The following is an 18,684-nucleotide window of genomic DNA, read 5'->3' as shown; positions in this document are numbered from 1 at the left end:
TCCATTGGTCTACCCTCTCATTTCTTCTTCCAAAGTACATATACACTTCCCAAAACTGTATTCCATCTGCTACTTCTTTGCCTATTCTCCTAATCTGTCTAAGTCCTTCTCTAGCCTTTTTACTTCCTCAAAACTACCTGCCCTTCCACCTATCTTCATATCGTCTGCAAACTTCGCAACAAAACCATCAATTTCATCATTCAAATCATTGACGTATATTGTAAAAAGAATCGGTCCCAACACAGACCCATGCGGAACACCACTATTCATTGCTGCCAGCCAGAAAAGGCTGCCTTTATCCCCACTCCTTGATATTCCACAAATATCACTGTGATGATTGTATGCTCTAGTATCAATTGTTTGGTGACAATAAAGTATAAAGTACCATTGCTTTATCCATGCTAGAATATGTTGAGTAATACTATAGGCTCATAGCTTGTTAAGCAGCCTCATGTGTGGCATCTTGTCAAAGGCCTTCTGAAAATCAAAGTACACAACATCAACCAATCCTCCTTTGTTTGTCCTGCTTGTTATTTCTTCAAGGAATTGCAGCAGATTTGTCAGGCAAGATTTTCCCTTGAGGAAACCATGCTGACTATGACCTATTTTATCTTGTGTCTCCAAGTACCCTGACACCTCATCCTTAATAATTGACACCAACATCTACCCAGCCACTGAGGTCAGACCAACTGGTCTATAATTTCCTTTCTTCTGCCTCTCTCCCTTCTTGAAGAGTGGAGTGATATTTGGAATTTTCTAGTCTTCCTGAGCCATTCCAGAATCTACTGATTCTGGAAAAATCTTTACTCATGCCTCTAGAATCTCTTCAGCCACCTCTTTCAGAATCCTGGAGAATGCACCATCTGGTCCAGGTAGCTGATCTACCTTCAGACCTTTCAGTTTCCCAAGAACCTTCTCTCTAGAAATGGTAACTTCACACACTTCATAACCTCAGACACCTGGAACTTCCACCATACTGCTAGTCTTCCACAGTGAAACTGATGCTAAATACTTATTCAGTTCATCTAATATTTCATTGTCCCCCATTACTACCTCTTCAGCATCATTTTCCAGAGGTCTGATACACACGCTTGTCTGTCTTTTACACTTTATGTATCTGAAGAAACTCTTTAATATAACTGACTAGCTTAATTTTGTATTCCATCTTTACATTCTTAATGATTTTTTTTAGTTGCTTTCTGTCCGTTTTTAAAAGCTTCCCAATTCTCTAACATCCAACTATATTTTGTTCGATTATATGCCCTCTCTTTGGCTATTATGTTGGCTATGACTTCTCTTGTTAGCTTCTCTTCTTTTGTCATTATTCTGGTTATTTTACAAGAGAAGAAACAGGATGGTTTTTGCATGCTTAACTTTGGTTCAAATCATGGATTTCATGATCTTGCAAATAATCTGCACTTGAGGATACTGTCAAATATTTGAACTATAGAGGAGTCTAGTGGTAGGGGAGAGCGTGGGAAGCCTGTGTTGAACCATGATTTTGTCAGTCACAATCTTATTTCAGTTGAGGCTTGAAAATTCAATTGGCTTGTTCTTGTTCCTTAGTTTTCTAATTTGCTTACCATTCCATTCCCATTGAGTAAAATGGGCCTGATTTTGTTGGTCATTTCCTTGAATCTATAACTAGTTGGGATGCAGGGGGCATACAGTAGCTTGATGGCTCAACACATCCTCCAGCTGGTGGGAGGGCTACAAGAGCCACCGTGACTAAAGCTGATTCCAAATGATCTTTTTTGAAACACAAAAGGAAGAAAATGGGAGGAAACAGAAAAGGGTTGTTATAAGGAAAGAGTGGAAAGTTAGTTGAAAGAAATAGAGTGGGGAAAGGAAAGAATGAGATGAGTAGAAGAGGCTGAAGAGATGAAAGTGTTGGTGGTAAGAAAAGAAGAGGAAAGAGGTCTGGAAAAAGGGTAAGGGCTCAAAGGAGAGAAGCACAAGGAAAATGAAAAAGGGGTGAAAAGGGGAAGAATTAGCAAGGGGACAGAAGTACAATAGACAGGAAGTAGGAGTGAGAGCTGGAGAGTGATTGAAGCTACAAAGGGGAGATGGCATAAGAGACCGGGAGAGGGAAGTAAATTGGCAAATAACAGCACGGGAGAAGGAGTTACACAGTGTGAGAGAGAATAGATGAGGTATGGGGAAAGTCAGATGGAGAAGAGGAAAATTGTGAGGGTTAGGAGAGGAGAAACAACTGTGCAAGACAGGGGCAAGTTGAGGGATAGGGAAGGAAAGAAGGCATGGAGGGTAGATTTAATTAACTTTCAGTGCATAACATAAGTTACTGGAGCAGCAGGTAGGATGGAAGAATCACACAATTGCATTTGAAACCAACATTTAACTTCCATTCTAAGTCTGTGGAATGAATAGTTTAGAATTCAAAAGTGAAAATGAATTCTAAATTAGTGATTAGATTATTTACTTCATTTGTGCAATTTACTGCAAATACAATAGAGGCGATTTGTTCTTAATTAAGTCAACATTTTTTCTACTAGAAAAAGATTTATTTAACTCTATATTGATAATGTATCCACTTTTCTGAACTCAGATATGTTACTTATCAAGGACAGCTTCTATTCCACTGTTATAAGAACTTTGAATGGTCCCAAAGTGCGATAAGGTGGAACTTATTGTCTGCATGTCCTGCACTTTCTCTGTAACTGTGACACTTTATTTTGTATTCTGTTATTGTTTTCCTACAACGCACTGTAGTATTGAAATGATCTATAATGGATTACATGCAAAACCAGGTTTTTCACTGTACACTGTAATAATAAACCAATTTACCTCTTTACTTTCATGTTCTTTGTCACAGTAAATGACCAAGTATGTGTCGATGGAGAAAGAGGTATATTACACCCTGGACAAGCTATTGTGGAGCACACAGCTGATGGGCTTTGCTACACCACACAGTGTACACACAATCAGGACAACAACACTGGCTTTTATCAGCTGCTTGTCACCTTGATCAACTGCTCAGCACAATGTGATATGGTAAACGTTCATGTATTGATGTACTACAAAACTGAGAATAAAGAGACAGCTGAGACACTGCAGTTTGTAAGAAAATTGTCTATTGTAGAATAAACAGAAATTTATTTCATGGAGCACTTCTCTTAATATAACCAGATAAACTCCCACCCACCCAAAAATCAATGGGTACAGGATAATTGCAGATAAATGTGTACAAATTAAATATATTTGCATCATTGTAGCAATGTTGTTTTATTGAGGAGAGTAGAAAAACCTAATCATTTCCTCTCTGTCACTTTACAGCCTTCTATGTAATGCAACTTTTCATAAATTCGATAAGGCATTGCTTTCTTTGTAAGCTTACAGGAATTATTCAGTTAAATTATACGTACAAAAGTTTAAGAAATATGCAAATGAAAAACATTCTTGAAAATATGTTAAATATGATTTAGCAACGTGTATAAGTGGGATACATTAACTTATCATATCAATTGTCATATGCAGAATCAGGTTTACGTTCCTCCTACTGACCAGACTACATGCTGTGGTCATTGCAAGAATGTTTCTTGTCTTGTTGACTTGGGAAATGAAACCACAACCATTCACAAGGTAAGAAACGATCTTAGAAAAACATAGGAGACAATGCAAAAGTCAGTAATTAAAATTCAGTGTTTCTCCAGTCTTAACTCCCAAAATGCCAATTACTGTTATTCAGCAAATTTTGTCTAATTGACTGTGTTTTTTTACTATTTAATTAACAAGATACCATTATCTGCACTTTTTATCCTGTTTAGTGCACTTCATGAAAGTGTGTGTTGTCTGTTATGCACTACCTATCTGAGATGTGGATTGGGAGTTTGATTTCATGATATCAAGCTGAGAAGTTTGATCTATCTGCATCTTTTTGATATAAGACACCTTCCAGCAAAAACAAGTCTGGAAAAAGTTAAATGTTAATCTCAACACTACCATATATAGTTTGTATCTTATTTTCATCACCAAATACATTGCTCTGCAATTCAGCCAAACATAGTTTGATGAGGAAATTATATAATTATTCTTCACTTTTTTTGTATCCTTAGTATGACTGATATTTGTCTAGGAATAGCCCTGGTTCCAGCACTAGTATGCACTACTGTAGTGTATTTCAACAAGAATGATGGGAACACAAGATTTGCCTCAGTTAGCAAAGAAAACTTCAAGTGAATATTTGCTCTTGGTCACCATCCAGGAACTGCTACTAAAAGTGTATCCACATTGAGGTTAAAATTGGGATTGTGCCATCCCTGTTCAAAATAACTATCTGGATATACAATGAAATCTAGTTAATTGGGACACATCGGGACTAGTGCACTTTGGCCCAGTTAGGTGATTGTCCCAATTAGCTGAAGTTTAATGGAAACAGTTAAAAGGGTATATAAAAAGCAAACTACCATTTAACTGAGTAACAAATTGCATATAGAAATGAAATACACAATAAATTAGAACACTCAAACTACTACAGAACAACAAAACTGTGTATTAGTTCCTAGTACTTATCAACCATTACATTCATTCAGTCTACACTGATGGGCTCTTTTAATTGACTGTAAGTGAACAAAATAAGCATGGACACTAGTGCAGATGGTGGGCTGCCATCAAACAGTTCTTTTGATGATTGCATACTCCAGATCTTCATTTTAATTGTAACATTCAAGATGATTCTTGATACCTTCAAGTTATTTGTATTTCTTAACTTGTTGAAGAAGTGAAATCATTTCATTTTCACTTCCAGCCATTTCTGACATCTCCAAGTCAGAATGCTTGAAAATAGAATGAACAAAACAGTTCTGAATTGTCTTATTGCTTATTACTGACCGACTATCAGTGACAAGAATCATCGCTATTTTAACACAAACATGCAAATGATGCTATTTAAAAACTGTTCATTCTAAGCATAGTGTAATGTCTAATGGCACACAATGTGCATGAGACTAATGCTAGTTTAAAAATGTTTGGCAACAGTCTCCTGATCCAATTGAGTGATACAGTGCCCCAAATAAACAAAGGGCATCCCGGCAATTTTTTAATTTGTTTTTATTCTTCACGAAGTGTCCCAAATAAGCAGGTTCCCCAATAAACTGATGGCCCAATTAACCAGAATCCACTGTGTATAGAATCAACCATCACATAATCAATTCAAGAGTTCATGTCAAGAGCATTAGTTGGATTACATCCAATAGCCATAACAATAAGCAGCTAAGTAGCCAATCACGTCAAAGCATTCTCACAGACAATAAGTCAGCTAAGTTACCTTAACTGTAATTTCATAGAATCCAAAACAAAATTTAGAGAATCGTTAGGCTAAATATTAAAGCATCACAATACTGTATTTTTGTAAAAAAAATGCTATTTAATTTTAAAATATTCTTCTCTTTGTAATTACAATCCTCATGCATGAAGCTAACATTTATTTAGATGTTCTAAGCAGCAATGGTAGATTTGTACAATATTAAAATAATACTCAAATCTCATGTGATAGAGTGTAATATTTTCAGGACTTGTACAGCACGAGGAAGTTGTAAGTATCCTAAGTGATTTCACTGTTTTCTACGATGTTATACAGTTCTGTGTAAAAGTCTTAGGCACATATCTATTTGTGGACTGAGAGTGGGAAGGGGGAAAAGGGGAAGTAAGAGAGGAGGGAGCAGGAAGCATCAGAGAGACATTCTGTAATGATCAATAAACCAATTGTTTGGAATCAAATGACTTTGCCTGGTGTCTCAGGGCTGGGTGTATCTGCACCTGTGCCACTCCCCATCCCAGAACTCCTTCTCTGCCACACTCCCATGATACTCCTTGCCATTCCCAACATCCTTTTTCCCACCATATTTACAAACTCACTCTCCACTCCACGTTGACAAATATATTATTGTGCAAAGGTCTTAGGCACCCTAGCTATATATATTGTGCCTATTCTTTGTACAGAGCTGTATGTAAATATTTTGCAATAATATGACAAATTGATCTAGTTCAGTACTTACATTTCATCTGAGTACCTTTTCTTCAACTGACGTCATTACATTAACTTTCATAAGTGACTAACATTTCTTCTGAATTCAGACACTCTCTGAAGTGCCTGGAATGCTTGCTGAGACCAGAGCTTTTTATTTCCATTTTCATCGAGGATGTATCCTTGCAGTCTGCTCCTTAAAGTTGTTATAGCTGAGAGTGCCAAGTCCTGCCCTGGCCTTCATACGAGGCTTAGATGCTAAGCCCAGTAGAACCTTTTCTACTGACAGGAGAAGGGGCAAAGGAAGGTTACAGGCACCTTAAAACTAAACACTTCAGACAGATGGAACCGACGCAGTTTGGCGTCAGTGATGTTGTGAGAGTTACCAGTCAGCATTAAACTCAATATGGAACTGGCTTAAGGACTCCAGCTCCTGACTTTTCCAGCCATGGTTGGTAGCTCATCAAGGAGAAGGAAAACTCTGATCTCAAAACTCTGCTGCCTTGAGGCTATATCCACACATGGGGAAGACTTTAGAAGTAAATCCCGTGGAAAAATCTGGAGCTGGGGTCCCTAAGGCAGTCCTACATTGAGTTCAACACTAACTGCTAACTTCTACAATGCAGCTGGTGGCAAACTGGTTCATTCTCTGTCGTTCCTTTGGATTCAACAGCTGCGTGGAGAGGGAAAGCCTGCAACATGAGCTTTGTAGTGAACCAGTTCAGAATGCTATTTGCTTGCTTTATTGTTTTCAGGATTTGGTTTTCTCTCTGTACATTGGGTGTTTGACCATCTTATTTTGTTTTTAATGGGGTGTGTGTTGTTCTTTGTTTCGTGGTTGCCTATGAGGAGATGAATCTCAAGATTGTAGAAAATATACATACTTTGATAATAAACGTACTTTGAACTTTTTGAACATTGTACATGGGCAACAGCTTTCACTCGATAGAGGCAATTCAAGGGGGCTTGTACAGCCGTTACTTGCGCACTGGCTTACATCCCAGTTGTCTGCATGATACGTAACATCCATTGTCGACCCCAACCAATGGAGGGCCTCATTACAATCTGGGATGATTTATAAACATTTTATGTTATCTCCTAGAATAATTAACTGTTATACCAAGAACATATATACCATGTCTGGCCATGCATCAAAGCTATTTGAAAAATACCCTGAATGAACTCAGCGAGTCGGGCAGCATCCGTTGAAATGAGCAGTCAATGTTTTAGGCCGAGACCCTTTGTCAGGACTGAAGAAGGAGGGGGCAGGGGCCCTATAAAGAAGGTGGGGGGAGGGTGAAAAACCAATCAGAGGTCAGATCAAGGGGTGGGGGAGGGGAAGCAGGGAGGGGATAGGCCAGAGAGGTGAAGAAGTAATGAAAGGGGAAAGAACTACGGGTAGTAGAAGAAGGCAGAATCATGAGAGAGGTGATAGGCAGCTAGAAGAGGAGGCAGAGTGAAAGTGGGATGGTGGATGGGAGAGGGAGGGAATTACCGGAAGTTGGAGAATTCGGTGTTCATACCAAGGGGCTGGAGGCTACCTTTGTCGAGCACCTCCTCTCCATCCGCCACAACAGACAGGATCTCCCGGTTGCCACCCACTTCAACTCTGCTTCACATTCCCATTCTGATATGTCCATACATGGCCTCCTCTACTGCCAAGATGAGGCCAAACTCAGGTTGGAGGAGCAACCCCTCATATACCGTCTGGGTAGTCTCCAGCCTACGTTTCGGAGTGTTGTATATGCAGAGAGAACTTCTTCAAAATTTGTATTGAATAAGAACAAGAAAACATGAGCTTATTAAACTTAATTCCTGCTTTCATTATAATTTGCAACTTGTATATTCGTCCTCCTTTCACTCAATGTCAGAAAAATGTTCCAATGTGTTATAAGCAGGTCTGTATGAAACAGTACCTTATTGTATTTCATTTTCTTCTTTGAATAGCCTGGAACATCTTGGATGTCCAACTGTGTCAGGTATGACTGTACTGACACAATTTCAGGACCCGTCTTAATAACCTCAAATGTCACTTGCCTACCTTTCAATGAAACTGCGTGTTTGAAGGTTAGTGTGTCACATACCAAGGCGTTCAAAATAATTTCACTGACAACTTATTTTGTATTATTTTGCAAGTAAAAGTACAGAGTATTTATTTGAATGAGCAGAGTTATAGATCGAAATCAAATTATTTCAAAATAAAGAAAGTACGCTTCAAGTAATGTTGGCAATGTGCATGCACGTGCTTGTACTTGTCAAAGTAGCACCATCATTTCTGAGTAACTGTATAAATAATTAAGAAATATAGTGTTATTTTTTAAAATTTTAATATAGTCTGTATGATAACTTTATTAGTAACTTAGAGGCTATCTATCTACCTTGTACTGTATGGTACAGGATGCCACTAGAGCATCACCTTTACTGCAAGATAAGATTTATTTTTAGAAGTGATATGTTGGGGCAATTTTAGAACACCAATATGGGGAAATTCACAATAAAGGAAACCTGCATACCCCAGTCCTGAACGGAGATGAGATCTTGCCCAACATCCTTCTTTGCCACTACATAAAGCATCACTTGAAGAAACCAAGAAAAGGCAGGGCATAATTTTGAGGTTTGGAAAGTGTGTCTCACATGGGGATAAATCCGCGAACCATGGTGATCCCAAAAGGCAATATTTCAGTCTTTCCTACTTGTCTAAATCTCAGTTTCTATCTCACAGACCAGAAAGGTTCGCCCAAATATATGTTTTAAACATTTTGTAGGTTTTCATTGCACCACACTTCCAGATACAGTTCTCCAAGTTATATCAAAATTTTGTGAAAGGATTTTTTTGTATTTTTCAGTGTAGTTTTACTTTAAATTATGACTTCCAATATGCCTGACAAGATGTTACTTGCTCTACCAAAACTCTTCATGTAATTTGTAATTAGAACTTCCATTAAACTTTTCTACTCTAAAGTGAACTATCAGCTTCTCTGATCTCCTTATGTAACTAAACTGTTATCAGTTAACCCTAAATCTTCTTCTCCAAAATGATTCGTAGTACTGCAACCATGTCTGAGGAGAAAATTGAAGAGGGTTAAGTATGACTTTCTAGTCTTTGTATTTAATGCTCCTATTCACAAGCGAAGTATCTGATATGCATTTTTAAGCACCTCCTGGGGTGTGAAAATCAGTTGAAGCATAAGGGCATTGACTGCATTTTGTACATTTGCTGTTTACCAAAGTATTTAAAAAAATTCCAGGTTAGTAACTAATCTTAAAATGCTTGGTTTACTGGTGCACAAATGCAATGCTACCTATTACTTTTCATCAACCTATATTAAACTGGTACGTAAGCATTCTCAGATGTATTCTTTACCAGGTTCAAAAACTCTTGGATATAATTTGAAGATCAACCTTGCTGTCACTGAGAGTAATTAAAACTTTTTTTCCTCAGATTGGAGGATCAATTCTAACATACATGGATGGCTGCTGTAAAAGCTGTGAGTAATCATTTAATTGAGACCACTTTTGAATCAGCACTAAACAGCAACTCGTTAAAACTGTTTCATTGTGCAAACAAGATGTTAGTATCTAGGAAACAAATAAATTATGACTGCTACAATGCATTTTTAAGATTTCAGGAGTATCACCAGGAATCAAAATAGTTGCAGTTATTACAGCACAATTATTAAAGCCTCAAGTGAAACAATCTCATTTGTCCCCTGAAAATTAGTTTTCCTCATGCCTAATCTTTATCCCTTAAAAGGCCTTGTTGATTCTGTTTTTACTGAACTTCTAGGTAGTTTATTCCAGACAAAAAGCAATGATGAAGAGGCATTTAGACAGGCAGAGAATTGATGGAGATCAAGTTTATTGTCAGTGGATATCAAATTTATTGTCATTCAACCGCATACATGTATATTGCCAAACAGAACAACGTTCCTCTGGACCAAAGTACACAACATAGTAGCTATAACTCACACATAACCCATAAAATTACCAGAAATAAATGAACAACTTGTAAGGTGCATATACAATTCAAGTTAAAAAGTAAACAGTATAGTGGTAGTGGCCCTTCATATATGATGAGACCTGGGTGGTGGCAGGGACTTCAGTAGTCTTATGGCCTGGGGGAATAATGTATAGGCTGGTCTATGGTTTTAATTGGCATTTTAGTCAGTACAGTTATGTGGGCAAAATGACATACTCCTCTGCTTTACTGTTAAATGTTCCATAACATTTTCCTCATTTATCTTTCGTTCCAAGTTTTAAATGTGCCCCCCAGTCTTTGATCTCTTTGATATTGGAAAGAATTTTCCTCAATAGCTCCGTAGTTTCATTTAATATCGGAGAATGTATACAATATGCAACGTGAAATTCTTACTCTCTGGACATCTTCGAAACAGAAGAAAAAAAGCCCAAAGAATGAGTGACAGAAAAAAGACGCAAGAACCCCAAAGCCCTCTGACCCCCTCCCACACAATCTGCTTTGCTCCAGGGAGAATAACCCAGTTTTCTAGTCAAATGTAATACCAAATATCCCATTTTTTGGGATCATTTTAGTGAATCTTTTCTGCATTTTTCTATAGGAGCTTGCATGCTTACTAAAATTAGATAATCAGAATTGATGTGACTACATATGTGGCCCAAGCAGAGATTTGGATCAGAGTCAGGTTTACTATCAATGGCATTTGTCGTGAAATTTGTTGCTTTTCAGCAGCATCACATTGCAATACATAATAATAAAAAATATAAATTACAATAAGAAGTATATGTAAAAAAATACAGAAAGAGTGGAAAAAAATTTCGAGGAAATGTTCAAAGATTCATTATCCATTCAGAAATCTGATGGTGGAGGGGAAGAAACCACTCCTGAAATGCAGAGCGTGTGCTTTCAGTCTCCTGTGCTTCCACCTTGATGGTAGCAATGAGAATAGGGCATATCCTGAGGGATGGGGATCCTTAATGATGGATGTTGCCTTTTTGAGGCATTGCCTTTTGAAGGTGTCCTCAATGCTGGGGAAGCAAGTGCTCATGATAGAGCTGGCTGAGATTACAAATTTCTGCAGCATTTTCTTGATCCTCAGCAGTACAGTGCAGTTTTGTACAGATTTTATACCTATGTAATTTATACTTCCATGTGTGAATTGAAGGATAACATACACCTTATTAATCATTCTCTCAATACGCTCTGCCATATGGAAGATTTCATGAAGAACATGCAATATAATTACCCCAGGATGGAGAAGAAGAATCACTGAAAACATTGTACAATGGGGAAGATTTTCCAAATGTTACAGCTTGCATATGTTCCTTGGGGACAGACTACCCATGTAAACGGAGTAATTTTCTTTTCAAGCCAGTGACCAATACATATTGACAGTTTTACATAGCAGTACTCATGTTGGTTGAATGTCTAGATCATTACTTCTTGAGTTCATATAATCTTTCTTACTTTTGTGAAACTTTTTCACCACTCTATGCACACAGTTCAAGAACTCTTTCAGTGTTTAGATTTATATATGACAGTTTCGAAATTCTCTATTTGATAGCTACACTTAGTGGCCACTTTATTAGGTACACCACACATTAATGCAAATATTTAATCAGCCAATCATGTGGCAGTGACTCAATGCATAAAAGCATGCAGACATGGTCAAGAGGTTCAATTGTTGTTCAGGCTAAATGTCAGAATGGGGAAATATTATCTAAATGAGTTTGACCATGAAATGATTTCTGGTGCCAGATAGGGTTTGACCATGAAATGATTTTCTGCTGCCAGATGGGGTGGTTTGAGTATCTCAGAAGCTGCTGATTTCCTGGGATTTTCACACAAAACAGTCTCTAGCATTAAGAGAATGGAATGAAAAACAAGACAGCAAAACAAAATTGAGTGAGTGGCAGTTCTGTGGTTGATAACACCCTGTCAGTGAGAGAGGTCAGAGAAGAACAGCTAGATTGGTTCAATCTGACAGGAAAGTGACAGTAACTGAAATGACCACACATTACAATAGTGGTGTACAGAGGAGCATCTCTGAATGCACAACATGTTGAACCTTGAAGTAGATGGGCTGCAGCAGCAGAAGACCACAAACATACACTGAGTGTATAAGACATTGTTTAAACATTCTGAAATATTATCCTGAATTTTGCTAATGAAACCTGATGATTATGCTCCTCACATTTGCTGTGGTAGAGAGGGATAACATAATAACTTACAAGTCAGCCCGCTAAAGTCTTCTGAAAACCTTTGACTGTAAGCAAATTCTGCCACCAACTTTTCCAGATACCTACCACACTCTACCTTTAAAAAGAAAATACTTTCCACTCAGGTTACCTTTAAATTTTTCTCTTCTAACTTTAATAGCATATCCTTTGGTGCGTGATATTTCTAATGTGGGGAAATGATTCTGGTTATCTACTATCTGTTCCTCTCATAATAAGATAAGAAATCCTCTATCTGGTCTCCCAATCAGCATCCAATGTTCTAGGGAGAAAAACCCACATGTGTCCAACCTTTCCCCTATAGTTAAACCCCTCTAATCCAAGCAGTATCCTGTTAAACTTCTTCTGCACCCTCTTCACATCCTCCCTATCCTTCCTATAATGAGGTGTCCAGAACTGTATGCAATACATGGTCAGATTGAAGTTTGTGTACTGTAGCTCCAGCATGACTTGATTACACTTCTACTAAATAATCAGCGATTTCTGCCATGTGCTTTCCTTATCACCTTTTTCACTTACATAACCACTTTCAGTGAACTTTGGACCTGTACCACAATGCTATTAACTGTATAACCATACTGCATTAACTAGCATAGCTAAGTCCTGTGGTATTGTGCAACATTCATAATGTTTTCCTCCCTCCCTCCTTACTTCTGTGAGCTCACTTTAAATAGTATTTACACCTGATCGTTAAATCCCTTTGTTAATCTCTCCACATACCTCCACCCAATACACCTGTTTCAACATTTTGACTCTATTCACATCAGCAATGACCGAAACTTACCACTTCATATTTCGATCTTTTTGCTACTAACACAGCCATTCAATGATTGTTTTCTGAGGCTTTTTTGTTGGTCCTTCCACCATCAAGAAAATTAGAGCTATTCCCAAATCCAGAAATCACTTGTTGTCAGACACAAGCAGGGTAACACTTTTCGTAAAGTAATTAAGGTAGCGTGCAGTCGTCTGAATTGAATGCGGCTCTAAATTATTGAAAGAAAGAAGCAAGAATATTCAAGCAATGAATGAATGCTGTAAGCAACTACGCAAGAATGTCATTGCAGTTGTGAACAGAATTTGGAAATCTACTTAACTATTTAACAAAGAAGAACTGATCCTTAAAAAAATCTGCATTTTAAAAAAATGATTCACGTTATTATGAAATGCATACTGAAATATTTTAATGGAAATGATTCTGTACAGGTAAGGAGGATGTGAAGTCATGCCAGAAGGTAGTTGTGAGGATGACCATTCGAAAGAATGATTGCCGAAGTAACAGACCAGTAAGTAACACATGAAGTATAAGAATCCATGTTTTTGTATTGAGTCATATGCTCGATTAAGCTAGCTATTGTTTTCTCAGTACATTGAATACTGACTGACAGAGACTATTTATCCTAACAAGCACATCCTTATATGATCTTTTGTTTTGGAATTTTCTATTGTGTCTTCATCTTTTCAGAGGAAAAGCATCAGTAAATAATCCAAGAGTGCTTTAAATTTGGTTCAAAGAAAATTTAGCTTAACTTGTCCACTTTTCAATCCTATAACATATCAATCTTAGTCTACAATTTTGAATACATTTAAACACTGCACTATGAGATTTCATAAATATTTGGAATAGCCAGTCCTTTCCCATGGACTCAGACTGATATATGTTCTTTTAGAAAAAAGTACATGTAAAATATGCAGTTACTTTGGGAACAACTTGCCCCAGTTTTCCTGCTTAGGAAACTGGATATTAAATTATCTAGTTGCATTACAAAATTAAAAAGATTGTGATATAATGAGTCTGTATGCAAGTCTCTTATTGAATTTTGTTTTGTTTAAATGAGGTCAAATTATGGGAGACATGGGGAAAATGCTCCTCTTTACAGCAGAAAGGTCAGTTATAATATAGAATATCAAACATCACTGTGAATATCAAATCAATTTAATTTAGACCATGCTGGATTTATCTATTATAGACAATAGACAATAGGTGCAGAAGTAAACCATTCGGCCCTTCGAGCCTGCACCACCATTTTGAGATCATGGCTGATCATGGCTGAATCATGGCTATTGAATAGTTGTAATTTCAGAAATTATCATACACAAGTTAATCTGTCCAGAAAACTGCAACTAGATAATAAATTGAACTAAGTAACAATCAGCATCTTGGTACGTGTGGGCAGGGACAGCCCTTGAAGTCCTCAGCACCGACTGCTAAAGTTTAGTTCAAACACAGACTTTGAAACCTCCTGAGTAACACCTGCTGCCCTCCCTTAGCTGATAAATCTGTGCTCCTCCATGTTGAACAACACTTGGAAAAAGTACAGAAGGCAAAGACACTGAATGTGTTCTGAGTAAGGAACATCACTGCCCGTCACAAGAGTAGTTTGGATGGTTAAACCACACAGCAACCTGACCATGGCCTCAAGGATATTGCTGCCATATTGGGCCTGCGGCAGAATGTAAATGGACCTTCTTGAGGCATAAACATATTTAACCTTGTCCTGACCAATCTATTTATGGCGCTCTAGATGTACCTGTCCATGACAGTGTATGGTAGCTGTAACCACTGCACAGTTGACCTGGAGACAAAGGACCATCTACACACTGAAAGTACTTTCCATTGTGTTATGTGACAGATCTGACACCTCAAAACACATGGGGCTCAGTGGACTATTGGCAGCAGCAGCAGATATATACCCTACTAAAGACCAACACTGGTTCAATGAATAGTACAAGGCTTCTCTGAGCATAGTAAGGTGTCTGTGAAGTAAAGATTTAATGAATATCCCCATTTCATTGTTATTGGACCCAGGCAATGAAGAAAAGGCTGAAGCATCCTTCACCATGTTGAAGCATAGTGCTAAATTGTCCGAGAATGGCCCATTCACAAAAAAAAGACAAATTTAATTTGGCTAATTACTGCCTCATAAGTTCACTCAGACTTGGCAGTAAAATGTGATGGATGCCATCATGGACAGAACTAATAAGAAGCATTTATTCAGCAATAGCCTGCTCTGGGTTTTGCCAGGGCCTCTTTGCTCTATATCTCATCCCAGCCTTAGTCTGGGGTAGATAAAAGAGCTGTGTTCTAGATGTGAGAGAAGAGTGACTGTACCTGACCTAAAGGGAGCATAGAGTTTCTTGGAAAATTGAAGTCAATGGGCATCAAAGAGAAAACTCTCCTGTGGTTGAGTCACAGATGTGGTTGCACAAAGTAAGGTGGTTGTAATTGGTGGAGGTAAGACATCCCATCCCCAGGGCATCTGTACAGGAGTTCCTCAGGGAAGGATCCTGGTCTACCCATCTAAAGCTGCTTCATCAATGGGCTTTCTTCTATCATGAGATCAGGCACAGGATACTGGATGCCAATCGCCCAAGTTCAGTTTCATTTGCAACACCTCAGCAAATGGAGCAGTCTATAACTGTTTGCATCAAGACATGAACATTCAGTCGTGGATTGTTAAAAGCAAAGTAACACTGTTGTCTCAACAATGCTGGACAATAATCCTCTCAAGCAAGAGAGTCACCTACCCTTGACACCCACTTGCAACACCTTTGCCGAGTATCCACTATCAAAAAGCTAAAAATTACATAAGCTAAATTGGACAAGCAAAGAAATTCCAGCAGCAGATTAGTGCTGGGCATTATGTGGCAAATGACTCACCTCCTGCCATCCCAAGGCCTTTATACCATCTCCAAGGCACAGTGATAGAATCTGCTGCAATTGCCTGGATGAATGGAAATCCAAAAACTCTCCAGGGCACGTTTTCTGTCACTATCCATGATAATGCATTTTACCCTAGCTGCCATCCTAAACATTTATTCTCTTCACCTGATACAGAATGGTTGAAGCGTGCACCATCTACAAAGTGCCCAGTAATTACATTTCCAGGCTATCCCAATAGTAATTCCCAAACCCACAACCTCTGTCATCAAAGAAAAGTACAGGAGATGTATGGGAACACCGCCAACTACTATTCCCCTCCAGCCATGCACCATCCTATCTGGGAAATGTGAATTGCCCATCTATTATCACTGACTTAAAGGTTGGAACTCACAGCCCAGCAGGACAATGGGGCTACATTCTCCAAAAGAACTGCAGTGCTTAAAAATGGGACCTGTAGATCAGCATCTCAAGGGAAATCAGGGATGGACAACAGTCACTGGCCATGTCTCTTAGATTCCAAAAATAAATAAGATAAAATGAACATTTATATTTAATATGAGATATTGTGAACGGAGTACAAGGACACTTTTTATCACAATAACTCCCAAACAATAATTAAAAACAAAAAATAATTTGTTAAGGAATAAGACAAGTTAAGGCCAAATTAAAAATTTCATTTTGGCTCAGTTTATTGATACAAAGAAAGAAATATTAAAAGTGATATACAACACTTCTGTTTAAGGGATAGGCTTAAAAGGTTATATTTTTAAATAGAGTAGTTAGAAGGGACTTCTCCATGGTGTGAGATTTAAATGGTGGGCACTGGTGGTGGTATAAAATGAGATTGGTGTCAGAACATAGGACACCAGAATCACAGGAATATAGAGTGCTTGATAGGGATTGTGGGGTAAGTGGTGCTATAAACAGGGTATTTAACAGACATAGGATTTTGAGCAATTTCCTGGTGGTGGAAGTAGGCTGTAATTCTATTGGAGAGGAACCCAGGGTCAATCGAACGTTAATAGTTTATTTTCTGACCAAGGAGAGAGATAAGCACTATCATACTGAGCTTGTGATTGGTGCTGATGACGAAGACCTCTGACTTCCCAATATATATATTTTAAAAATTGTAGTTGAAAAAAGATTGAAATGCAAATAGACAGGTGAGCGAGGAGTTGCAAAAGGTGTCTGAAAGTAAGAGGTAACGCATGCTAACTGACTTCCATCAGGTAAGAAGTCACGAGGGAACGGTTTGTAGGTGAGAAAAATGTCAGAACCAAAGCCTGGTCCTGAGAGTTTGGAGTACACTGTTCAGAGCTGTCTGGAGACCTCTGCTACATAATCAAATCATGCCTGTAATTTAACTGCAATATATCACACAAGAATACACACTTGGTTAAAGCACCAGAGTGATTGACTTCTGAGGAACTAATATTCAATGCGCGTAGACGACTTCAGGAAAAGGGGAAATTTGGGTGGGAAACTATAGAATTATTAGAAATTAAGTTTTTTTTGTATTGCACAAAATTAATATGTTCTTCTGTTTTCTAGGTGAATATAGTATCGTGTGATGGAAAATGCCCCTCCGCCAGTATTTACAACTACAGCATTAACACACATGCCAGATTTTGCAAGTGCTGCCGGGAAATTGGGCTGCAGAAACGCATGGTGCAACTTTACTGTAGTGGAAACTCAACCTGGGTTAACTATCCAATCCAAGAGCCAACAGACTGCTCCTGCCAGTGGTCCTAGAGAGTGAGAGGCAGAGATGAACGAAGAAAAAAATGCTTCTGGATCACCTGTGAAACAAAGGATTTTGACTATTTGTAGTTTGGTGCCACATGCAATCTAATAAAATTAATTCCGATCTATATTTAGGAATTCTTATTATTTCAGTTTAACATTTTTCTGAATATCCATTATTTCAACTCCATTATTTTTAAAACAGCCTGAAATAGTTCATTAATTTAACTCACAAAAGAAAGCTCTGATTCTTGCCTGCTTAAGGTTGTCAAAAAATCAATCCAGCTAACTGGAGCCCTCTTGTGCAGGATGCTATTCTTCGAGTTGTCCTTGATTTTATAAAATTGTTTCACCACATGCAGTTTACCATGAGGTGTCTGACTTCGGCAGAAAGTGTAGGAGTGGGAAATAATGCTTTCCTTGTTACTCACTGCCTCTATTAGAGGAGCATTGACCTCACACAAAATACATTACCAAAAACTTTTATAAATCATAGTTACACTAATACTTTAATTATCAATTTTTATTGAAATGTTGTCAGAAGAAACATTTTTGTACTGCCCGGTTATGCCAATGGATTTATTGAAATACCTTGATACATTTTTTAATTCTTATGCTTTTAAGTTTAGCATAGTTACTGATCAATTTCCCGAAATATTTCAGTTTGTTATTCTTTTGAAATCATATATATGCATTAAAATTATCAGAGAAAATTAATGCAACAAAAATTGTTAAGGATAGTTTTTGATATACTGTAGATATCTGGTTTGTTTTAAATACAGTTGATTGGGTTCTGTATATTTCTGTGTACTTTATTTAAAAGCTAAAACAAATAAAAGCATCTGTTTTGTATTTGTGTGCATCCAATATTTAATCAAAATCGTTGTGAAACTTGAGTAATTATTTTTATCATATGCAAGTGTTTGAGTTTTCCCTTTATATAAATGGAATATGTAAATCTCTAATAGAGATAGACTATCGTGACTATACTAATTATATGAATAAAGATACAAAATAAGTGGATTACTAATTCTAATCAGCATATCTGACTTTTTAAAATATACACTGAATGCATGAGCAATCC

General features: G+C 37.7%; 1 protein-coding gene across 1 annotated transcript in view; it reads left to right on the top strand.

Moving 5' to 3' along the window:
• otog (otogelin) overlaps positions 1 to 18,452 on the top strand; it is a 228,381-nt gene extending 209,929 nt beyond the window's left edge. The window contains 6 exon segments of the mRNA XM_073050064.1: positions 2,834 to 3,012; positions 3,496 to 3,600; positions 7,931 to 8,050; positions 9,426 to 9,471; positions 13,400 to 13,479; positions 17,409 to 18,452. Coding sequence (XP_072906165.1) covers positions 2,834 to 3,012; positions 3,496 to 3,600; positions 7,931 to 8,050; positions 9,426 to 9,471; positions 13,400 to 13,479; positions 17,409 to 17,609 — 731 coding nt within the window. The 3' untranslated portion in view covers positions 17,610 to 18,452.
• Positions 18,453 to 18,684: the final 232 nt, after the last annotated feature.

The sequence above is a fragment of the Hemitrygon akajei genome, chromosome 6 (assembly GCF_048418815.1).
Source record: "Hemitrygon akajei chromosome 6, sHemAka1.3, whole genome shotgun sequence".
NCBI lineage: Eukaryota > Metazoa > Chordata > Chondrichthyes > Myliobatiformes > Dasyatidae > Hemitrygon > Hemitrygon akajei.
This window is presented reverse-complemented; position numbering and strand designations above follow the sequence as displayed.